The 25,554-nt window shown below is 36.6% G+C and overlaps 1 protein-coding gene and 1 pseudogene across 1 annotated transcript in view; one reads left to right on the top strand and one right to left on the bottom strand.

Annotated features, from left to right (window-relative positions):
* Window positions 1-25,554, top strand: part of RSF1 (remodeling and spacing factor 1) — a 149,460-nt gene that overhangs the window by 37,749 nt on the left and 86,157 nt on the right. The window contains exons 2-4 of the mRNA XM_006882884.1: window positions 1,340-1,431; window positions 17,568-17,660; window positions 21,245-21,450. Coding sequence (XP_006882946.1) covers window positions 1,340-1,431; window positions 17,568-17,660; window positions 21,245-21,450 — 391 coding nt within the window. The remainder of the gene's footprint in view (window positions 1-1,339; window positions 1,432-17,567; window positions 17,661-21,244; window positions 21,451-25,554) is intronic.
* LOC102876003 lies at window positions 6,706-7,085 on the bottom strand (annotated as a pseudogene).

Raw genomic sequence — 25,554 nt, 5'->3', positions numbered from 1 at the left:
GACTTCATCTTATTTGAACCCACAATAAATACATTTGGCACCAATAGTCAGGAGGTTTTGTACTGTGGAAGTCTGCAGTCATGGACCTCTCCAAATTACTGAGGAACAGTGATGTTGGTCTTTTCAGTCATGGGTTTTTCAGTCATCTGCTGTGCATCTGAGAGCTAGATAGTGAATAAGGATGACAGAAGAAAAATTGATGCCTTTGAACTTTGATGTTGGAGGAGAGTCCCATGGACTACCACGAGAAAAATATACAGGTCTTGGAGAATGTGAAGCCAGATTATTTCTTGGAAGCAAGGATGGTGAAGCTTCATCTTGCATACTTTGGGCATATTGCTAGGAGAGACTGTTCCCTTGGAGAAGGGATGGGGAAGGAAAGGAAGACCACCTTCAACCAGGTGGAGTGATGTAGTGACTGCAACAATTGCCTTGAGTGTTTCAGAGATTGTGAGGTTGGCAAGACTAGAACAGGGTTCTAGCATCACTATTAGTTTTACTTGACTCAGTGGCATTTAATAGTAATAATGGAAGAGAGATTAAAATACCTTTGAAGCTAGAGAATAAGGGCAAGAATCAGGAAAAGGTTGAAGGGGGAGATATATATATATAGATTTATTTAGTTAGTTATTCATTCATGTATTTATTTTTATTTTTTTAAATTTTATTCCTTTTTTTGTGTGTACCGTCAAATTGGATCTGACTGGTACAAGAGGAGATTGCCCCTCCTCCAGCAGAGCATCTGGTAGATTCAAACCGTGTTCCTCTGGGATTGCAGTGCAGTTTCTTGCCACTAGGCCACCAGAGCTCCCTGAAGGGAAGCATGTTTTGCCTTAGAGTATAATAACTTTCTAATAATTTGAGCTTTTTAGATATTGGAAAGTAAGTAAATTCTCTGAAACTTGTCTGTGGAGGATTTTAGCACTTCGGATAAGGAGTATGCTGAAATTACTGCTTTCTGAAACACAGTTTGAAAACTGTTTTTAAGGTGTCTGTAAACTTAGAATTTATATTCCTTTTTTTTTTTTTTTAAGTTCTTGGAGTCTTGGTGTGAAATCTCATTATCAAATGTGTATATATTGTATATGTGGAAGCAAACATTAGACATTTTAGTGATATATTTAAGTTATTTTACTTGATGGAATTCTAAAATAAAACATTTCTAGTCATTTCTTGCTATCGTTTAGGCTTTTTGGAATCAGAAGTCTAAAAGCTAAAATTGACAGCATCTATTTTTAAAAATATTTAAGACTTGAGAAAAATTCCCTTTTAAAATAATCTTCAGTATTTTTAAATGTTTTATTTTGCAAACTAACTATTTTTTTCCCTTTCATTTTAGTACCGAAAGAATTGGTGGAGCTCCATTTAAAGTTGATGAGGAAGATTGGGAAATCTGTTACAGCAGACAGATGGGAAAAATATTTGATCAAGGTACATATTTGCAAAGTAACTTTTCTATTACCAAAATACTATAATACAATCTTTTCTCTATCATGATGTTGACTATTGGTCCAATGGTGAGGTTTTTCTTTTTTTTACTTTGAGATGTAATCCATTTTGAAGACTATACTCTTATTTTCTGCAGTCAGTGCTTCACATTGTCTTCATATGAGTGGGTGTGTATTCTCAGTATTCTTGTGAATGTAACCAGGCATAGCATTGCAAACCAAATGATAATTACATATTTAACTTCTTGAGGAACTACCAGACTGTTTTCGAGACACTACCCTTTTACATGATCAGTAGTAATTTATAACAGTTAGAATTTCTCTACAATATTTGAGAGCATTTTACTAATTTAATACTCTCTATACCATTTTACTTGAAGTTTAATTTAATTCTAAATATAACCTATATCCTAGAGAGGTTAATAGTCTCCAAAGTCATATAGCAGTAGTAGAAACCGTGATTGAATACAGATCTATCTGATAAGAGAACATGCAAGCTTAAAACTTTACTTGTTACAATGCATTTGCACATATTTTTAATTTTGTATAATGTCTTTTAAACAATATTTTTTCCATGGTAATGTGTATTTATTATTTAGCCTCCTAAATTCATATGGTGGTACAGAATGAGTTCTTGATTTTTAAGGGGAAAAACTTGCTAATGATATACCAATTTAGGTTAGGTACTTTCTAACTTGGATCTTCTAATTTTTTTTTTTTTTTTGGATCTTCTAATTTTTCATGGAAATATGCATGAATGCATCCAGCAGAATACCTGGCAAATAGTTAAAACGCAGCACATGTTGTTTAATTATTATTAATAAATTACTAGTAAATGAATAATTTCTTTTAAAAGCATCAGCACAGATTTCGTTCCTGTTAAATAGAGGTTAAAGATATCCTAAATGTCCAGCTTTTCCAAAGAGAAATATAATTAATTCCATTATCTCTGTTAACAACTATTCTTCCTCCTTTCATTACTTACCTTTCTGTTATTTGGGCTCATGATTTGTTGTACCACCTCAGGGAACCCATGAACAATCCCATCAGTTCTTTGAATGATATGTGTTATGTGGTGGTGAGACTGTTAAGTCCCACATCTGTGTCACTCGCCTCTCTGGAGGCCTCTTTCAATTAATATGGTTACTGGAGCTGAGGAACCAAAATGACAAGATCAAATGGTAGACTGCTAAGTCATAGTGATTTAGAAGCCCCTGATTCAAATCAGACAATGTAGACTCCTAGCTAAAGTCCCAAGAACTATAGTTTAGATGATGACAAGCCAGATATAGGAGCAAGAGAGAAAACTTTGCCCAGAGTGTATATATTGGATGCTGACTTTACCTTCATGGAAATGGCACTTATTTGAGCAGGTGGTAAAGGTGATGAAGGTTAGTGATTGTGATTACACCCTCATAATTCTACACCTCTTCCTGTCTGATTAGCAAAATGAATGACTCACCCCAACATGATACCATGAACAGAAGCCTTTAAGCTTTACACCACAGAACTAGAGGACCGTAATTCTCTGATTGCCATTTGTTGGAACTGACTCAGAGCTGGCCCTCCAATTGGTTTTCCGATAGCATCTTTTTTCCCCTCAAACCTACTAAAAGATGTGGCGTTTGAGTTAGCAGTGCAACACTGTATGGACTAAGCCACCAGAACTCCCTACAATCATGACCAGAAAGGTCCTACTAAGTAATTAACTAGACCACAGCTAGAAAAATCAGCAATGTAACTGTAAAAATAAAAATCAGCAATGTAATTGTAAAGATAAAAAAAAAATCTTAAACTATTGGCAGTAGTGTGGGCCATATTTTCTGTGTGTGTAACTGTAGAAATGGTGGGTTGCATTTTCTTCAGTTTGATTGCAATCTTTTTTGACTTCTTCTACTTGCTAATTGTAATAGCCCTATTAACCTTATGTCAGTTCTTCTCAAGTTGATCCTTTTTTTATTAAATTTTATTAATTTTAATGAACATTTACAGAGATTTTGGATTTCCATTCATTCATTGTTGCGCTATTTTCTCTACCCCCAGTTCATTCCTCTTTTTTTCCCCCTTGAAAGTCTGCTTTAATTCTCCCATTGCCACAGTGTTTGTCAAAACCAGTTCTGATTAATCTCTTTTGTCAGTGTGTCCTTTGCCATTCCATATCACTCCTCCCTGAGAGAGATTTCACCCTGATTCGTAGGAAGAGGGGGTGGCGTATTCTCTTAGCAACTTCCTGCTGAAAAGGGATGCTGTAGTTTTCAGGGTGAAGATCTTCTCTCACTATTCTAAAGGGCCCCTTTGGCAATAGGAAACACACAGACGGTTGTGGAGATTGATTTTGGAATTTAGATGCAAAGTTGATCCTTCATAAGTTGATCTTTGTCCTTTCTAGTTTATTTGTGTCTTCTATTTTTGTTCTCTGATTCTTTTTTCTACCTTCTATTTCTGCTCTTCCCTTCCATCCTCTCTCATCTGAGTTACAGTTACTCATCTGTTTTCACAGTAGCAGTCTTAAACAGTATTTGTCCTTTTGTGAGTTATTTCACTCAGCATAATGTCCCCACCCATGTTGTTTTATATTTTATAAACACTTTGTTTTTTAGTGCTACAAAGTGTTCCACTGTGTAAATGTACCACAATGTTCCATTGTGTGAATGTACTATCAGTTCTCTATCCATTTGTTTATTGCTAGGTATTTGGATTGTGATGAACATAGGTGTATATACCCCCATTTGTGTCTCAGATTCTATTTCCTTGGAGTATATTTCTAGTAGTACAATAATTGGGTCAGATGAGATTTCAGCATTTGGTGTTTTTTTTTTAAGAAATACCAGACTGCTTTCCATAGTGGTTGTGCTATTTTACAATCTCAGAAACAGTGAATTTGAATGTCAGTCTGCACCCTTGCCAACATTTATTGTTTCTTGTCTTGATAAACATTGCTACTGCTGCTAGGGTGAGATGGTATCTCGTTGTTTTGGTTTGCACCTCTCTGATTACTCGTGATTTTTAACATTGTCTCGTGTTCATTGGCCATCTGGATATCCTTCTTTGTGAAGACTCTTCATATCTTTTGCCCATTTTGTAACTGGGTTATTGGTCTTTTTCTTGTTGAGGTACTGTATTTTGTAAATTTTAGTTATCAGTCCCTTGTCTAAAATGGCTTTGGCAAGTATTTTTTCCAGATTGTAGGTTTTCTTGACATCTTTTGGGAAGAGTTTTTGATGCATAGGAATTTATTTGATTTTTAGAAAGTCCCATTTGTAGATTTTGTCCTCTTTTAGTTGTATATGAGGTTCTAAAACAACAGGGTGCTTCATCTTTCTTTCATAGAATGGCTGGTGAATGAACCTCTTATCTTTTTTTAGTAGCTGAACATGTAACATATGTGCGCGTGCGCGCTGACCTATTGATAAGAAGCTGTGCTGCAATCCCAAAGACATGCAGTTTGAATCCACTAGCTGCTCTGCAAATAAAGGATGGACAGTCTTCTCCAGTGCGATTTACTGCCTCTGAAAACCTGCTAGAGGATCCACTTATAAGTCAGTTCTTCCTTTATGGCACACACAACAACAGTGTATGTAATACATAATAACTGTATCTACCTCTCCTTATGCATAGGTTTTTGAGATGATTTTTCCAGAACCATTTTTGTTTGCATTTCTATTAGGGAGCTATAGTCGTTACCACTATCTTATACCAGAAAATTTTACAGACTTAACAAATAAGAAACTTGAATTTCAGAAAGGTAATGAAAATCATACAGCTGGCAGGGAAGAACCAAGGTTTGCATATTAGCTCAATATTACTAAAGGTTTATGCCTTTTTCTATTATATTTCCTCTTTGTTACGGCTAGAAAGCATATTACTTGGAACGAGATATTTTCTAATCACGATCTTTACATTTATTTTAGATACATTACTATGGTTAGTTTACCTATGTATATAAAAATATCTGCAATAGATATTTTTAAGTTATTTTTTTAGAGTGAAAATATAAAAACTGTATTGGCCTTTTATTCAATTATTCATATATATTTCATTTATAAGATGATTATAATTCATTAGCGTAATTACTTATAATGCCTAGTCAACCTCATATTGTATATTTCCTTTCACTCATCTTACCTATTTACTAAATTTTATTCTACTTTTCCATCTCTGTTAATCATCTGTGAATAATTCTGTGTGTAAACCTTCCAATAGTTTTTTAAAATTTTATTATTATTATTAATTTTAATGAAAGTTTACAGAGATTTTGGATTTCCATTCATTCATTGTTGTAATTTTCTCCCTGCCCACCCCCACAGTCCCCTAGTTCTTCACTCTTCTCTTTGAAAAGTAAAAGAAAAATTCTTTCATTGTTATACAATCCCTCCCCCCAGGACCACTCCACTATACAGCCTTCATTCTAGACTCCTGCTATGACAATAATACCTGATCACATACCCCTTTTAAACAGTTTTCTCCCTCATCTGTTTCAATGCAGTGTGTATTATTTATCCCATCTTTCTCACTCCCCCCCCCAACCCCGATGTTGGTCCTGTTTTACAACAGTGACATTATGCAGTATTTGTCCTTTTGTGACTGAGATATTTCACTCAGCATAATGTCCTCCAGGATCATCCATTTTGAGTAATATTTCATGAGTTCCTTGTTTTTCCATGTAGTGTTGTATTCTATTATGTGTATATTTTGGAGTTTCTCTATTCATTTGTTTGTTGATGGGCCCTTAGGTTGTTTTCAACTCTTTGCTATTGTGAACAAAGCCATGATAAACATGGGTGTGCACGTCTGATAGTTTTTAATAATACTTTTTCTCATGCCACAATCATCCTTCTGTCACTGACTCATATCACTCAGCATAATTTTGTCTGCATTTGTCCATGTTGTATAGTGCTTCAGAGATTATTTATAGATTTGTTGTTGTTGTTGTTGTTAGGTGCTCTTGAGTCATTTGTGACTTAAAACTACCTTAGGAACAGCAGATTGAAACCTCACCCTGCCCTACACCATTCTCACAATCTCAAATTTATTGTTGCAGCCGTGGTATAAGTCCCATCTTGTTAAAGGTCATCTCTCTTTCTCTGACCCTCTACTTTTCCATGCATGATGGCCATTTCTAGGGACCACTCTTACTCTTGATAAAATGCCAAAAGTGTGTGAGACAAAATTTCACCATCTTTACCTTTAGGAGATCCGGGTTGCACTTTCTCTGGGACAAATGGTTTGTCCCTTTTTTTTTTACAGTTTTATTACTTTATTTGTTTTCATCCACATTGACAGTCATAAATTTTTGGAAGTGGTGATAGATACATAGGTAACCAGTGGATACAGCTTGTTTGGGGAATCTTCATTCGTATAACATTTTCTGGACAATCGTACACAGATGGTAGTATGGGACATTCCTTACTCCTTTGGCCCAGACAGCTTTGTTAAGCCTAGTGTTGATGCGAACATCTGGTTTTCCCATCTCCTTCATGACAGATTTCTGTATCTCCTTCAGTGCCTGAGGAGCACGCTTCTTAAATCGCACTCCGTGGATGCATGCTTATAAATGATGTTGGTATACTCTCTGGTCACTACTTCATTGATGGCAGAACGGTCTTTCTTCTCATCACCTTTCTTTGTGGAGGCCATTGTGCCAGGACCAGGCTGGAAAGGAAGAGGTCGATGGATTGTCTGGTTTGTCCTTTTGATAGTCCAGTATATACTCAATACTCTGTCAGCATCACAATCCAAAGGCATCAGTTCTTTGGTCTTCTTTATTCATTATCTGACTTCGACATACATTTGAGGCAGCTTACCTTTTTCTCAATCCATTGAAGGCACTGAAAAGTCATTCTTTGAATTCCTTATCAGGAAGTTCCAATAGATTTTTTTCCTCTGAAATATTTTCTGGTTTGTATTTTGGTAGCTTCTTGGTTCCATTTTGTCATATTTCTTAACTAGCTTAAAATTACCTGTTGCTTCTGAGAAATTGTATTACTGTCTTTGTATTATTTTGTTTTGATATGTCTGATTAAGCTCTACAAGTGTGTTTTACTTCTTGCTAATTAGGAAATTTGTCAATATTTCACCTTTTACTTTCTGTTTGGGAGAATAGAGGATGGAGTTATAGATGTAGTTCTCTGCTACTTGGGTAGAGTAATTGAGGGTCGATGACTCTTTTATTGGTTTACAATTTGTAAATGATCATATGGAACATGGATTGATGGGTGAAGCTGTAGGAGATGTATATGTCTCTGGATACTGCCTTTCATGTTGTCAGTAAGCTGCTGGTTGTCTGTACCATTGCACCTGTTCAAAATTGCTGTGCCATACTGTTTGTAGTTCTGCATGCCATCTGTGTCTTTACTTGTAATTTTCATTCAGTTTTCTTCTTCAGTGTTAAAATTACCTTTTTATTTCTTCCTTTTAAAGTCAAGAGTTTTACATTTTTTACACACACACACACACACACACACACACACACACACACAGTCTGTTCTTTTCTTAGTTGAATAGGATGTCTAGTTTGTCATTTTATCCATTAGTCTCTAGAGATTTTATTCTTGTATCTAGGAACAAAAAAATGACCAAATAATGGAGACTGGGAGGATCTTTCAGAATAAGAAAGACTATTGAGACTTCTTGATAAGGAATTAAAGAAAATTATACATAATTGACCGAGAGAAAACATAGACTTGAAAATATAGAAGACCTATGCAACAATGAAAAAATAGTTAAAACTTTTAGAAGCCAACAAAAAAATATTTAAGACCAAATATAAATAAAAAGTTAAAACCACTGAAAAAAAATAAAAATGAAATTCTGAAATAGATAATGCATTGGAAAGACGAAAGAGTAAAACTGAAAAACTGCAACAGAATTAGCGAATTGAAGAACGCACATCTTAATACTAATCTGTTAAGAGAAACAATCAGGAAAAAGAAGGAATTAATATGAAGAAAGTCAAGAGGTATATAGGGCATCATCAAGAGGAATCATGTTAGGTGTGATTGGAATCTCAGAATAGAACGTGATCCAAAAAAGGTATCGAAAATCATTGAAAATTTACTGTTTCAAAATTTCCCAAACAAAAGAAATGGAGTGAACCTTAAACAGGATGAACCCCAGAATAAAAACATCAAGGTATATCATTATCAAATTTTCCAACATTTAAGACCAAGAAAGAACACTTGGGCTTTAATGTTCTATTGAGTAAGGAATTGGGTTGCCAACCCAAAGATGGGTGGTTTGAATCCAGGAGTTACTTTGTAGGGAAAAGACAGACAATTTCTTCATGAGATTGGAAAACCTAGTCTTAGGAATACCCACTGGAGAATCAGCTATGAGTTGGTTCTGACTTACCAGCACACAACAAAGGAATTTGTGGAAACTAAGAACCAACAATAGACCATAAACCACAGTCAACATATCTGTAATGACACTGAGTAATAGTAGGCCACCTGCAATTTTTTATTTATTTTTTTTAAATTTTTATTGTATTATTTTTATGTGTACCATCAAATCAGATCTGACTAGTACAGAAGATTGCCCCCTTGCCCCCTCCTTCTCCAGCAGAGCATCTGGTGGATTTGAACCATGTACTTCTGGAATTGCAGTGCAGCATCTTGCCACTAGGCCACCAGAGCTCCCTGTCACCTGCAATTTTAAGGAACATTCTGACTTGACTTTTTCCAAAACAAACTAGTTCGTTCTTTTTAGAGTCCTTGGTATACTTGGAGCTCCTTTGCCAACTCCATAATTCAAATACATCAGTTCATTTTTCTTTGGTTCTCCTCTTTCATTGTCCACTTTCACATATTCTTTGCAACAGATTTGCTCATTGCAGTATGTTGTTTATCTCTTGACTATTGAGTTCATAGCCATTCACTGTGGATCTAAGTAATATAAAATCCTTGACAATTTCAGTCTTTTCTCTTTTTATTGTGATGTTTTTTACTGATCCAGTTGTGAAGATTTTTGTTTTCTTTATAAAGTGTAATCCATATGAAGGCTATAGTCTTTGAACTTCATCAGTGAATGCTTCAGGTCTTTGTTTCCAGCAAGCAAGGAGACCTGAATTGATGTTTAGCCAAGGAACCCAATACATAGCCATTGCTTGATGTTGCTATGATCTCAGCAGAACTTTCAGACTGACTTGGTGATCTGCTTCTGAAAATCAGTCAGTGAAAACTGGATCACAACAGTCTCCTCTAAATCAGGGTGGTGATGCAGAATTAGACAGCAGGTTCCCCCCCCATTTTGCATGGTGTTAACCATGAGCAGTCTGCAATGTGTTGTTGTTGTTGGGTGCTGTTGAGTTGTAGACGACTCATAGCGACCCTATGAATGAAAGGCCTGAGCACTGTACATAGTTTCCGGAGGCAAGCCATTTCGGAAGTGGATGCCGTTCCTGCTTCAACAAATGGTGCTGGTAAAATTGGACTGCTACCAGCAGAAAGCTGAAACAGGACCTACATCTCACATCATACCCAAAAATCACCTCAAGATGGATAACAGACTTGAGAGTAACGCCAACCCCATAAAGTTCGTGGGATCAAGCTTAGAAGCCCTAGTCTGGGGTATAAATAGACTGCCAAATACAGCCAGAAGTGTACAGTCTGAACAGGATAAAATTGATGAATGGGAGGGGACTCTAGTGGCAAGAATGTGCACTGCAATCCCAGAGGTATGCGGTTCGAATCCACCAGATGCCCTGCTGGAGAAAGAGGGACAGTCTCCTGTACCAGTCAGATCCGATTTGACGGTACACACACACACACACACACACACACTCTCTCTCTCTCTCTCTGTCTCTCTCGATGAATGGAACCGTCCAAAGATTAAATCCCTGTGTTCATCAAAAATGTTTTCCACCAGGGTGAAAAGAATACCTGCTGACTGGGAACAAACATTTGGTAATACCATCTCAGGCAAGAATCTCATAAAGAAAGTTTATAGAAAATATTTTATATAAATCTTTGTATTTTTTAAATTCTTTAAATACGTTTTATACCTGTCAAGATGAAGTGAAAACTACTGACTAAAGTTTGGCCATAAAATTCTTCATGACTGACGTTTGATAAAGATTGAGTAATGACTGGATGGTCCCATGGAGTGATTTCAACAATGTTGTTGTTATTAGGTGCTGTTGAGTCACCTGCGACGCATAGCGACCCTATGTACAGCAACCCTAAATTCTGCCCTATCCTGTGCCAATCCCACTATCTGACACACCTATCCCGATTACCCCAGTTACTGATTCAATTCATCTTATCGAGGGTCTTCCTTTCCTATGCTGTCCCTCCACCCTTCCAAGCATGACGTACCTCTCCAAGGACTGGTCCCTCCTTGAAATATGCCCAAAAGTATGTCAGATCAAGCTTCAGAATCCTTGCCTCTCAGAAGCAGCCCACCTTTACCGTCTCCAAGACAAACCTCTTCATTTTCTTAGACGTTCATGGTATGTTCAGTACTCTTCGCCAGCATCACAGCTCAAAGGCATCAATTCTCCTTCTATCATCTCTGGTCATTATCCAGCTCTCTGATGCATAGCAAGTGATTTCAAAGACAAATAACATTTGTTATTATTTGGTATTTTCTTGTTTACCTGTTTGACTACCTCATAGAGTGTTAGCTGCATGATCACATATTATAAGTCTTTTTTTTTCTTTTGCCGCGGTGTCCCAGATCTTAAAATGTTGTTGTGTACCGTCAAGTCACAACGAACCCATAGTTGACCCTTTGGTAGATTTTTAGAGGCAGTAATCACAAGAAAAGAGAATGTCCATCTTTCTCCCACAGAGTAGCTCGTAGATTCGAATTGTGGTGAAACTCCTTGCCACTAAGCCACCAGCACCCCTTAGATCTTAGATAATTGCTGGCATACAATAAGTTGTTGTTGTTGTTGTTGTTAAAGGCCTTCAGATCAGAATGGATTTAATAGATCAGAATTGACTCAGCTGACCCTCCTACAAGGCTCTAAATCACATGGGAGGAGATTGCCCATCTTTGTCTCACAGAGCAGGCAGTGGATTTTTCCATGTGCCTTTGAGTTGACAATGCACCTCTTCATCACTGTGCCACCAGTGCTCCCTCATAAAGTAGGTCCACAGTAAATATTTTAGAGTCATGGAAAAGGTTAAGGATCCTCTCTACATTGTAAAAAAAGTTTCATATTCTGAATTCTCAAAAATAAAAGAATTATTGGTCTGTTGATTGCATATATGTGCCTAAGAGAAAGATGTTAATGATCTTAACTAAGATAAATTCCATGTGCTTGCTTTCTAGGCGCACACACACCTTCCTTTTCGTAAATACTTGGACTACTATGTTGTAATCTCTAGCAAGTTGCATTGTTAATCCAAAGGTGATGAGGTTTGTGATTAACCAGTGGCTTTGCGGGAAAAGATTGATGGTTTCCTCACCTTGTAAATTACAGCCTCAGAAACTTCATGGAGGTTGCTATGAGTTGGGATCAGTTTGGTTCTCTGTGTTTGTTAGGAGGCGAAGACACAGGGATTTTGCCAAGGAAAATGGCAGCTGGTATAAAGCTGAGAGTCCTCCTAGGCTGTTTTGATAATTTGGTTTTATAGGTACAGACTATTGATTATGTATCTCAGAAGAACTGTTCCCTCAAGCACTGTGTAGTGGGATAAAATTGGATGTGACCTTTTGTTAACAAAATTTAAGAATCAAACGTTAAATAATTTGTTGATTTTGTTATGATGTTCCGTCCGTTGGAAAGAACTAATAGCTGACTCTTCAGTGGGTTTTCAGAAGCAGTAAATCACATGGGAGATTGCCCATCTTTCTCTACAGTAACAGTAGGTGGATTCAGACTTCGGGTTGACAGTGTAATGCCAACTCAGCTACCAGAGCTCTCCAAACGAGTAATCATTTCTTGTGATAATTATTATGAATGTTATGTTTTGAATATTGGAGCATTTTCTTCCTTCTGTTGAAAAGCCAAATGATATGATTGATTGGTCAGAATAAAGTTGAAATGCAAAAGCAACCTAGTAGGGATTCCTTTGCAGCTAGTGATAAAGGATACAAGTACATGGACAGTTGTGCTATAATAGACTCAGCTAGTTTCTGACTTCAGACTGTAGCTCATGGACGAAATCTGGCCTGCTGCTTCTGTGCAAATTAAAAACGGTTTTAAAATATTTAAACTTTGGAGGACAAAATGAAAAGACAGACATGTGGAAATAACATGAAATTGAAATTTCGTTACCCATAAATACAGTATAATAACCACAATGTCGGTAGATTTTTACAGGCATACCTTGTTTTTATTGCCCTTTATTGCATTTCACAAAAGTAGCATTATTTACAAATGGAGAGTTTGTGGCAACTTATATATCTAGACCATTTTTCCAACAGCATGTGCTCGTTCCTGTCTGTCACATTTTGTTAGTTCTCACAAAAATTAAAACTTACATTACTACTTGTATGACCATTTATAGAAAATATTTAGTACACTCTTAATAACCCTGTTCTTCATAGAGTTTTATGAGTTATAGTTGAATTGGTGACACCTCACAGCAGTACAGAAGGAACATCAATAGATTAAAGTTAAGCAGTACAAGTTTCTTATCCCTATATGTGCTTCATTTTCTCTTTCTCCCCTTTCATACAGTAAACACTAATTAGTAGCACCATTGTATTGTAATCTTAGAAAGCAGGAATCATGGACTATGCTTTGAGATTAGATTGTTGGCCAAATTTTGGAGAGTTAGGTCATGTTTGCCCTCTCTCAGATACTGAGCATTAACTTATACTATAGTCAACCAATATCTCTTCCTGTTGTTATTATGTGCTGTTAAGTCAAATAAAACTTTTAGTAACCCTTTGAACAACAGATCTGAACCCTGGCCTATCCTGTGCCATCGTCACAATTTCTGACACTAAAGCTCATTTCAGCAGTCACTGTGGCAGTTCAACTGGTTGAGAGTCTTCTGTCTTCCGTTGTCACTCCACCTTTCCAAGCATGATATCCTTTTCTCCAAGGATTAACTACTTCTAGCAACATGCCCCAAGTATGTGAGATGAAGCTTTGTCATCTTTGCCTCCAAAGAGCACTTTGTCTGCACCTTTTCTGAGACATAGCTGGCTTGTTCTTTTGGCATTCCTTCAGATATTCAGTACTCTCCTCCAACACCACAACTCAAAGGCATCAGTTTTTCTTTTGTCATCCTTATTCAGGGTGCAGTTCTTAGATACATAGCAAGTGATTTGAAAGAACCATGGCCAGAATCAAGTGCACCTTAGTCTTTTTTTTTTTTTTAACCTTACTCTTTAAACTGTCATCTGTGCTTCTCAATAGTATTGAGAAGTTCCTGACTACAGACTTAACCAGTATGGTACTTCTGATCTCCTGACTGCTGATACCAAGTGTATTGATTGCGGATCCGAGTAATATGAAGTCATTGACAGTTACAATCGATTCATTTCTTCTGATGTTGCCTACCAGTCCAATGGTGAGAATTTTTGTTTTCTTGATGTTGAAGGCTGTTAGAGTTTAATCTTCTGCAGCAGGCTGAAAGTGTCATCTGCATAACAAAGGTTATTCATGAATCCTCCTCCAATCCTGATGAGATATTCTTCTTCATAAAGTATAGCTGCTTCTCAAATAATTTGCTCAGCAGACAGACTAAGTAGGTATAGAGAAAGGATACAAACCCGACATACACATTACTTGATTTTAAACCATATAGTATCTTCTTGCTCTGTTAGCACAGTATCCTCTTGGTTTACGTCTATGTTTTGTATGAGCACAAATGATTGACTCCCAATCTTCTCAGTGTTAGCCGTAATTTATTATGATCCACACAGTAAAATAAATGCCTTTGCATAGTCAATAAAGCACAAATAGACATTCTTCTAGTAGTCTTTACTTTAAGCCAGGGTCCATCTGACATCAGCAGTGCTATCCCTGGTGCCAGGATTTCTTCTAAATCCAACTTGAACATTGGCAGTTTTCTGTCTTTGTATTATTCTAGTCATTTTTTTTTTTTTCATAATCTTCAGTATTTTGCTTGCATGTGTATTAATTATATTGTTTGGTAATGTCCACATTCTGTTGGATCACCTTTCTTGGGAATAGGAACAAATACGGATCTCTTCCAGTCAGTTGACCAGGCAGCTGTCCTCCAAATTTCCCAGTATAGACTGGTGAGCAATTGTGCAGCTGCGTCTTTCATTTGAAACATGTCAGTTCCCCAAATAAATTTCCTGTTGATTCCTGAGGCCTTACTTTTTGCCAGTGTCTACATAGCAGTTTGAACTTTTTCCTTCATTACCACTGGCTTTTGATCATATGTTACTTTGTGAAAAATTTTAGTGTTGATCAATTCTTTTTGTGATACTGATCCTACGTATTCTCTCCATATTCTTTTCATATCTCTTCGATCATTCAAGATTTTGCCCATAACATCTCCACATATTGTAACTCCAGGCTTGAATTTGTTTTTTAAGTTCCTTCTGGAATACAGCTGAATATTTGTATCAAAAGTTTAGCTTAGCATCATTTTGTTCTTCCCTGTCTCTCGCTTCTTTTCCCTGTCCAATTTACTGCCTCTGAAAACCCAGTGAAGGATCTACTGTGGATCAGATCCTACTTGAGGGCACACAACAACACCATGGAGGATTCAGTCCAAATTTATAGAGACAGTTTAGTAGTAAGGACGACCACTTAATGAAATGTCTGTTTTGCATGTGCCAATAATTTGTTTTTAATCCTCACAGCACTGGTGATAATAGATGTTGATGTCATTCCCACTTACACATCTTTTAAAGATCATCTCAAGGTCCCTTGCCAAAATGCAGGTTTATGCTTTTCCCATTATACCAAGTCAAGGGCAGAGATGTGAGAGAAGATACTGAAATTACTACAGTCATAATGTGTATTCCTAATCTCAGTACAAACAGATCACAATTAGGACTTTTTCAGATAACCGTGGATCTTCTGAATGTGGAAAATAGCATGACGTTGGAATCACAACTGTTGACTTATTTTTACATCTTGTTTTGTTTTGACATCTTTAAAATTATGTTTTACATTATTACAGGTAGATGATTTAGGAGATACTTTATAATTTTAGAACACTTTCTTTCTTCTAGTAGGAAACTCCCTAGTACTATTACCAGTGACTCCCCTGTTCATTCCTTCCTTCCTCAGAGGGCACAGAGAACCATTAGTCATTTTGCATATGGATTTGCCTACTGTGAACATTTTATATGAATGGAATCATACCGTTTATGGCCTTTTTGCCTGTCTGCTTTTGTGAAGTATAATGCATCCACTTTCTAAATAACATGCCTCCAGAAACTCTATGAACTTTGATAAATGTCAATAGTTGTAGAGGGGGCTTTTGTTCATAGGTTCGCTATGAGTTGTACTTGACTGGGAATTGTATCAACTTCCTGAGGAACTACCAAGGTGTTTTACAAAGTGGTGACACCATTTTAAATTTACACCAACAGTGTATGAGAGTTTTTATTTCTAGACATACTGACAAATACTTCTTGTATCTGTTTTTTTTTTTTTATTATTGCTGGTTTAGTGAGTTGATTTGGTCTTTTATTTAATTTGCATTTCCTCGATGACAAATAATGTTGAGTGTTATTTTCATGTGTGTGTTTATTAGTCATTTGTATATATTCTTTGGTGAAGTATTTGTTTAAATTCTGACCTTTTAGTTTCTTATATAACTATTTTAAGGTCTTCTTTGTAATATTCCAAGAACCTCCCTTTTTTCTGTCACTCAGGTTATTTCCCCCTCAAATACAGTGCTGTCAGTAAGAGCATGTATAGTTTTCTAGTGAGAGGGAAGTTCATTCTAACTTTGATCATTTGAAAACTCTTCATTCCTAGTTTTTCTGCCTCCGTCTATCGTAAAAATACTTTCTGTGATTTTACTGTTCAAATTGGTAAAATAATTATACTAGTGAATAATAGGAAAAGGATAGGATAATCCACCTGGGAATGCTTCCCCGTGCTATTCCAGATTGAGGTGTCCATTTAAACAGTATTATCCACCTGTTTGCTTTTCTCCAGCCGCCTCTAATCTCTTGTTCACATTTCACTGTCATCATTCCTTGACTTGTTATTCTTCCTGGTACCCATTCTAGTCTTTGCAAAAAGATAAGAAATTTGTTTGGTATTTTACATTCTTTTTTTATGTCCGTTTCACATTATTTAAAATTGGTATTATTACTGTTCTCCTTTTACTACTAAATAGTAGTTTGGCACAAAAAGTCATAGACTTCAAGGAATTTCTCCTTATTGCTCCCTTTGTGTGGCTGCAAATTCATGTACTGACTTTGGCTAGAATGGTTATCAAATCTCTTTACCTAATGTTTTGGTGTGATTCTGGTTTGCCTGGAATTCTTATTTAAATAGAAAGGTCTGGTGATGAAGTTAAAGCCATATTACAGAAGTCTCAAATGCTAGACATTCAAAGTTTTATTTTATTTTTTTTCTTTTCTTTTATTTTATTATTTTTGTGTGCGTGTACTGTCAAATCAGATCTGACTGGTACAGGAGGAGATTGTCCCTCCTTCCCCGGCAGAGCATTTGGTGGATTCGAACCATGCGCCTCTGGAATTGTAGTTGCAGCTCCTTGCCACTAGGCCACCAGAGCTCCCCTCAAAGTTTTATTTTCCAGAAACTACAAGATACTGATTGAAAAGTAGAATGATTAATATATTGCATGTAAATAATATTATGTACATATATATGTAAATATAAATCTGGCATGCTAGTTAAATGTATTTAGTTATAGAGATGAATAAACTGTTGTCTTTGACCTCAAGGAACCTCCATACCATTGGAGAGATGACTATAATAATTACTTTTCTGTATGTAGATGTGCCTTTACATACACAGAAGTGTATATAAAGATCTTGGAAGAAGAGGAAGGAACTACGTAGACATTTTCTTAAATTAATTAATCAGACAATAGTAAATGTTTCGTGTGTTTTAAGTAGTATATATTTTGTAGTGGAATTAGGTTAGACTGTGTTTTGTATTCTTTCTGATATAAATTTTAACGACATAATTATACAATAGAACTACAAATATATTAAAATTGCTTTTATGTATTGAAATATTAACTTTTCTTACAGATATGCCAGGAGTTTAATAGCACCTGGGCATGGGAGATGGAAAAGAAAGGCTATCTTGAAATGAGCGTTGAATGTAAATTGGCATTATTAAAGGTAATACATTTATTCTTTCTTAAATTAATACAAGTATAGCTTAATTATCTCTGCTTTGAAGACAGTAATTATTGTTGTTGTTACATGTGTCAGGGCAGAACTGACTTATAGCTGACTCTTCAGCAGGTCTTCAGAGGCAGTAAATCACAGGGGAGCTTATGGCCGGTTTTTCTCCTGTGGAGCAGCTGGTAGTTTCAGACTTTGTGCATTTGGCAGCTCGTTACCATGAGGCCACCAATTGGTAAACAGTTGCCCTAAATTAATTTTATTCTTTTCAACCTCCACTTGCATGGCTCATAAATGCTGTCGACAGCTATTAACCTGCTAACTTTGTAATTTGATATAATTGTTTCTCGAATAACTAGATTATGCCTTTGCATACTTTCTAAATAAAACATCACTCATAGCCAAATAAATAGGTTTATTTAACCTGTTGATGTTGAACTTAGATAGACATTATTTCCTTTTCTCTTCATGCTCACATTCTAGTAGTGTTGGTCACTAATAATTGATCACTAATAATTTAGTGACATCGCCAAGATAATGAAAAAACAGTATTTTTCATAGAGACATAGAAAAATTAGTGATGTTATCACTAATTCTAAATTCATATTGTTTCATTAAGTCAGCTTAATGTTCATAGGATTGCAAGGTTAAATGGCTTTCTTAGTATTTAATGGAAGCACAAACACTGTTTTCTGGAGATAGATCATATATATAGATATTATTTTCTTATCCCAGATTTCTGTTAAAGCTACATGATAGTCTGTAAGATTCATATCCTTTCCTAAGAAAACTAAAAGTCATAGTAAACTTTAGACTTTAAATTCTATTAAGCATGCTAATTAATGTATCAACAGCCCAGCTCATTGCCATGAAGTCAGAACTGACTTATCACAACTTTCTAGAGGTCATGGGAGAAGACTGCTCATCTTCTGGTACCCTTGGTGTATTTGAACCTCTAACCTTTAGATATGCATTGTAACACTATCCACTAGGCCGCTAGAGCTCCCTGATCTGTCACCAGAAGACGTGAATAGGAGTTCAGAACAAAGGCTATAATATGTGATTTTAAAGAATATGTAACATAATTCATATATGTGTCAGAACAAAGTCATAAAATGTCTTCTACTCATTTTTATTTCAACTTTGTAAATAACATTTTTATGTGTTACGTGTTGCACTGCTAATTGAAAGGCCAGCAGTTCAAATCCACCAGCATCTTCATGGGAGAAAGATAGGTGATCTCCCAAGAAACACCATGGAGGGCTGCTATGAGTCACAATTGACTCATCAGTTGTAGGTTTGGTTTTTGGTTTTATTTTATAGTGTATATAATATAAAAAATGTGTGTGTGTGTGTGTGTGTGTGTGTGTGTGTTTGTTTTCTATATGTATGAGTATATGTACACATATATTACTATTTAAAGGAGTCCTAGGGACATATTATGTGTGTGAAGCATCTGGTTACTAAATGAAAAATTGCCAGTTTGAATTCCCACTCTATGGGGGTGGGAGAACCCTAAACGGGCAGTATCCATCAAAGGTTTACAGTCCCAGAAACCTGATGGAGGGATGCTTTGAGCGAGCCATAATCAGCTCAAAGGCAATGAGACTGGTTCATGTATGCATATATACATAAAACATAATCACTGAGAAGGTGTTTGATGATTTCCACCCTCTCAACTGGTCCAGATCACTGTGTTTCAAGACTACTAGGCTCTATGCAGGCAGGGAAATTATGTGTCCTTCATGTACTCTTTGCCTAGGTAGAGGCTCAGAGAAGACATTAGTTTTTAGGCTCTAATGATAAAACAAACTCTATAGCTCTGGTGAGCTAATGGTAAGGAGTTCTTTTGCCAACCCCGGCGCATACTGTTTGAATCTACCAGATGCTTTGTGGGAGAAAAATGGGCAGTCAACTGCTGAGTGTTCTGCATCTGAAAACCTGTTGGGAGGTCAGCTAAGGTCCAACACAATGGTACATAACAACAACAAAGTAGTCATGTTAGTTTCTTCATAAAAAAGAATACCGTAGAGACAACTATCATTAGAAGAGTCCCTTCATTAAAAACTGTAAATGTTTCTGGTTTGATAAAAACATTTATTTCAAGAATGATAATTTTAAAGCTTTATAGGGGGAAAGAGCAAATTTGAGAGTGTTGTCAAGCTTGGTGCTTTTGAAATAAAGCTGATTTATATGTTAGTGATTGAAACCTCTAAAGTTATATAATATTAAATAAATTATTACCTTAAAATTTATCTTTTAAAATTTATTATTCTCAAGCAATATTATGTGAAAGGAAGATAGTAAAAGAGGGCTACACTATGTATGTTCTTTTTGTTCCTTGTTTCTTATTAGAGTGTACTGAAGGGACAGCAGAAACCCCATTTTTTAATTTATTTTTTAATAATTTTAATGAGCATTTATAGAGATTTTGGATTTCCATTCATTCATTGCTGCACTTCTCTCCCCGCCCATCCCTCCCCCCCTCCCCAGTTCACTCCTCTCTTTAAAAAGTAAAAGAAACACTCCTTCCCTGGTACATAATCCCCCCCCCCGCACCCCTCCCACCACCCCAAATACATTCCACTATGCAACCTTAATTGTGGACTCTAGTGATAACCATAAGACCAGTATACACAATTTATCGAGTTTTTCTCAGTCTTACCCCAACCCTGATATCAGTCCCATTTTACAACAGTGGCACCATGCAATATTTGTCCTTTTGCATCTGAGATATTTCACTCAGCATAATATCCTGCAGGCTCACCCATTTTCAATAATATTGCATGAATTCCTTGTTTTTCAATGCAGTGTAGTATTCCATTGTGTGAATATACCACAACTTCTCTATCCATTCCTTTGTTGATGGGCACCTGGGTTGAGAAACTCCATTTTTTATAAACCCCCATTAATGCTAGAGGCAGAAACGGGCTGTAAAAATTCTTAGCTTAAGGCAAACACGAATGCCCCGGGTAAGGCCTTGCCTTTCCTTGCAAGGTAAAGGATTAACTAGTGTCTATGTGACACAGAAGGAGTAAAGGCGGGCAAAGTAGCCAGCCCGTCAAAAGTCAACCCAAATGACTAATTCCCCAGCCCACCAACCATGATCGCAATCCCGGTGCCCTAACAGGGGCACTCAAAAGAGCTATAAAAGTGAGTGGGAGGGAAAACTCGGGGCTTTTTTCCTTCACCATCTTCCTGAGGAGGGAAAAAGTCTCCACGCGTGGAAATAATATAATAAACGCGCTTGAAATTTCAGACGTGCTTTTAGATTTCTTTGAGGGGCATTTCGTGGGCAGAACAGTACTAAGCAACTAAGATAATCAAGTATCATATGACACTTAATTGAACTGAGAAACAGAAAATAAAATATTTATTAGACTGAAGTCTAAAGAGGTTTTAACTGTGTTAATTATATATATATTAATGGCTAATTTCATACCTCTTGATACTACCTAAAAACACTTAAAGGATTTAATATGGATGGCACATAATAACAACAGTGCAAAGTATCACATTTATGATGATAAGGAAATAATTTGTAGGATATTTAAAAGTATATTCTGGCTATTTTCCAGTATCTCTGTGAGTGTCAGTTTGATGACAATCTCAAATTCAAGAATATTATTAATGAGGAAGATGCTGATACGATGCGTCTCCAGCCAATTGGCAGAGACAAAGATGGCCTCATGTATTGGTACCAGTTGGATCAAGATCACAATGTCAGAATGTACATAGAAGAACAAGATGATCAAGATGGCTCTTCATGGAAATGCATTGTCAGGTATCTTTCCTTTAGTATTTTAAAATTTTTTTCCTTAATTTAACTCTTCATTACAGAATGTGATTTATGATGGTAGGGTCATGCTGTATGGGTGTGTGCATGTGTGTTTTGAGGGGTTTTGGGGTAGAGTTTGAGAAGTTCCAGGACATAGCATAGTACTAAGCACAGTGCATATAGTTAGCATTCACTATTTGTTAATATATTTAGCAATCGTTTTCATGTGAAGAAATGCATACCTCTTTGTGTTTCAGAAGCCAAAGTCTGACAATATAATGAAGAGTAAATAGAAAAACCATGACCCTAAACCTCTAACCCAAGGAAGGTTTTGACCTTGAGTTTACATAAAAAGCTTAGCAGCTACTTTTTAAATAAAATTGTTGATAATACATCTTTATCTATATAACAACTTTTACTAATTTAGCTTTTTATGAGTGTAATTTACTGACAGCAATATTTGTACTCTTAATCTGTGATTTCCTCATCACTATTAACACCTCATCTCCACTTTCCCACTGCCATTTTTTTGCCTCCTTCCTGCATCTAATTATTGGTTTTTATGCATTTGCCTGTTCAAAGTGAAGCCATACAGTATACACCCTTCTGTGATTGACTTTACTTCACTCAGCAAAATAGCCTCAAGCTCTTTCCTTGTTGCGACATGTATTAAAACTTCATTCTCCTGTTGGCTTAATAATATTTTGTTGTTTATTCCAGTATACCACATTATACTTTCCATTCATTTGTTAATGGACATTTAAGACGGTTTTTATTGTAAATAGTGCTGCATTAAACATTGGTGCACAAGTTTCTGTTTGAATCTTTGTTTTATAAGTCTTTTGGGTGAATACACAGGATTAAAATTGCTGGACCTTGAGCATATTGTGTGGAGGATAAGAGAAGGAGAGGAAGATCCTCAACAAAATGAATTGACACAGTGACTGTAACAATGGTCTCAAGTGTATCAGAGATAATGAGGATGATACAGAACAGGGTACAAATTTGCTGTTCATAAGGTCACCATATAGGCCATAATCAGCTTGACAGCATCTAACAACAGCCGTGGTAGCTCTTGTTTTTAATTTATTTCTGGTTTTTGTTTTTAAATTGTTTTGGGGGTTTGGTTTTTGGTTTTTTTAACCCATCATCATTATTTTCCCCAAGGCTGTAATATACTATTTTGCATTTACACCAGCCATAGGCAATGGTTCTCATCTTCCCACATTTTCACCAACCTTTTTTTTTTTTTTTTTAAATCTTTGCCATCCTCTCTGTAAAAAGACTATGTGGGGTGGCCATAGCTAACCTCTTTTAACTTCAGAAAGGGGAACTGTGAATAGCAACCACGCACAAGTCAATTCCCATGAGATCAGACACGTTCCCTGCACTCCCACTCCTCTTTCTACTAATTCCAGAGCCAATCTTATTACTTTACTGGATCCAAAATCCATTGCAGGAGCTTACATAGCACATGGAATCACATTCAAGTCAAAAGGCTACAATTAAGGTTAGTAGCAGGATACAATTTCTCAGTCAGGACAGATTCTAAAGCATGCTGACAGGCACTTCAGCCTCAAAGATGTAGGCCAGTGTTACAAAGATCTTAGTCCTGCCAATTTTGGGTTCCAAACCACCCTGTCCCAAGGTGTCCAACAAACTTGGCAGAAGGCTCCCATCTCTGGTTCTGTGGGATAGCAGTCCCGAGATCAACTTTGTCACATGTTACATCTCTGGTTCTCTACTGTGGCTGCTGCTCATCTGGAGGTCCAGTCCCAAAGGACATGCACTATATATTCTCTGTTGCTTTGCTCGTGGTGGTTGTGTGTTGTGTACTGTCAAGTTGGAAGCAATTTATACCTGACTCTCCAGCAAGGTTACTACTTATTAGATTCCCAAATTCTGTTAACCAAGCTACTCTATTTAACGATGAGACTAGCCCATCTCTTTATGGATAAACTAACACCCTGTTCACATATTCCTGCCCATCCATGTGGCGCCCCTCCACCAACTTAACTGTTCATTATTGTTTTTCTCTCTTGCCCTTCTCTTCTCATCCCTAATTGATCAATCCAAGATTGATTCTGTGTATAAACCTTTCCTTAACATATTAATGATCTTAATTGTCTTTTTGTGACTAATTTCTGTCACTTACTTGTGTCACTTCTTTGTTCTAGAGTCATCCAAGTTGTGCAGTATTTCAAATTCTTGATCACTTTTTAGTGATGGTCTTCTGTTTTTTATAATAAAAACCATTTAGAAATCACAATCTTCCTTGAGATTTTTTTGTTAAGTGTCGTTGAGTCGCTTGCAACTCATAGCGACCCTATGTACAACAGCCGTAAACTCTACTCTGTCCTGTGTCAGTCGCACGGTCTCTGACACACCCATCCCGATAACCCCAGTCACTGAATCAGTCCACCTCATGGAGGACCTTCCTCTCCTGCGTTGTCCCTCCACCCTCCCAAGCATGATGTCCCTCTCCAAGGACCTGTCCCTCCTTGCACCATGTCCAAAGTATGTTAGACGGAGCCTCAGAATCCTTGCCTCCAAGGAGCCACCCGGTTTAACCCTTTCCAGGACAAATCTGTTTGTTTTCCTAGCAGTCCATGGTACCCTCAATACTCTTGTCCAGCACCAAAGCTCAAAGGCATCGATTCTCCTTCTATCTTCCTTAGTCATTGTCCAACTCTCTGATGCATAACAAGTGATAGCAAAGACCATGGCCTGAATGCAGTACTTTGGAGAGGTCCTTAACAGCAGACTTTCCCATGGCAATACATCTTTTTAATTTCCTGGCTACTGGTGCTGAGAGTGTTGACTGTGGAGCCAAGCAAACTGAAGCTGTGAACAATCTCAATCTCTTCACCATCCATCCTGATGCTGCCAATTGGCCCAGTGGTGAAAATCTTTGTCTTCTTGATATTGAACCTCAATCCATATTGGAGGCTGCAGTCCTTGACCCTCTCCAGCAAGCGCTTCAGGTCCTCCTCAGTTTCAGCAAGCAGGGTTCTATCATCTGCATATCACAGATTGTTGATAAATCTTCCACCAATCTTGACCCCACATTTCTCCTCATAGAACCCAGCCTCCGGAATAATCTGTTCTGCATACAGGTTGAAAAGGTATGGAGACAGGACACATCCCTGGCGTACGTCTTTCCCAGTTTTGAACCTTGCACCATTGTTAAATCATTTACATTCAAATCATTTGCATTCTTTTCTTGTAGTTGTACAAAAACCGAAACCAGTAACCTGAGCTTTTCTGGTTTTTACCTGGCTTTGTTTTTACTATGCATAGTTGAGAGAGATACATAGTAATTCTATGACAGTATTAAAAGCTATCTTTGATGATTTCAAATGAAAAAGAAACTGGAATAATTTTGTTAAAAGTTTTTAAATCACATTCTCTTATTACTACTACTATATTATTAACTTGTTATTTGAGTAAGTTCACAAATGAAATTCATTTTCTAGTCAACAATTTATACACCTTTGGTTTTGTTATTTTGATTACAGTCCATACATTGCTAGAGCTCTTTTCCTTCTTCCTTTTGGTTCCCTTTTTCATTTATCCTTTGGAAAATGCTTAATTGTTTTAAGAAGTTAAGTCCCTTCCTGGTGTTACAGATCATATTCTAGGTCCATCAGTTATTTGACTGAATGTTGTATCTTTGGGATTCTGTTGGTTTGCTCTCTAGTGTATAATAGCCTCCTTCACCTTTGCATACTGTGTATTTTACGTATCAGCCTGTGTGTTCACTAGTTGAATGTCTCTTACTACTGAAATGCCAGATTGTGCTTCTAATAGTATTTACTTTTATTATCTGTAATTCTTGTGCTTCTCTTCAAGACTTCCTTTTGCTTAATGGTTCAGCATTAATAGTGCTAATCACCTTTTAAATTTTGGAGCTGTCATAATACTTTTTAGTTACCAAAATAATTTTTAATTTGTTCTTTTCTTTCAAGGTAAGCAATATACATTGCTGTTCTAATTAATTGAAGAATAGTTTAAGATTACTCTTTGGGGAATAGTAAATTTTAATATTTTATTTCCCTAATACTGTCCTTATTTAGAAAATTGAAAGTTAGTTGGGACTGGCTATAATAG

This window comes from Elephantulus edwardii, unplaced genomic scaffold (assembly GCF_000299155.1).
Source record: "Elephantulus edwardii isolate Elephantulus edwardi_28Jun2011 unplaced genomic scaffold, EleEdw1.0 scaffold00025, whole genome shotgun sequence".
NCBI classification, from domain to species: domain Eukaryota; kingdom Metazoa; phylum Chordata; class Mammalia; order Macroscelidea; family Macroscelididae; genus Elephantulus; species Elephantulus edwardii.
This window is presented reverse-complemented; position numbering and strand designations above follow the sequence as displayed.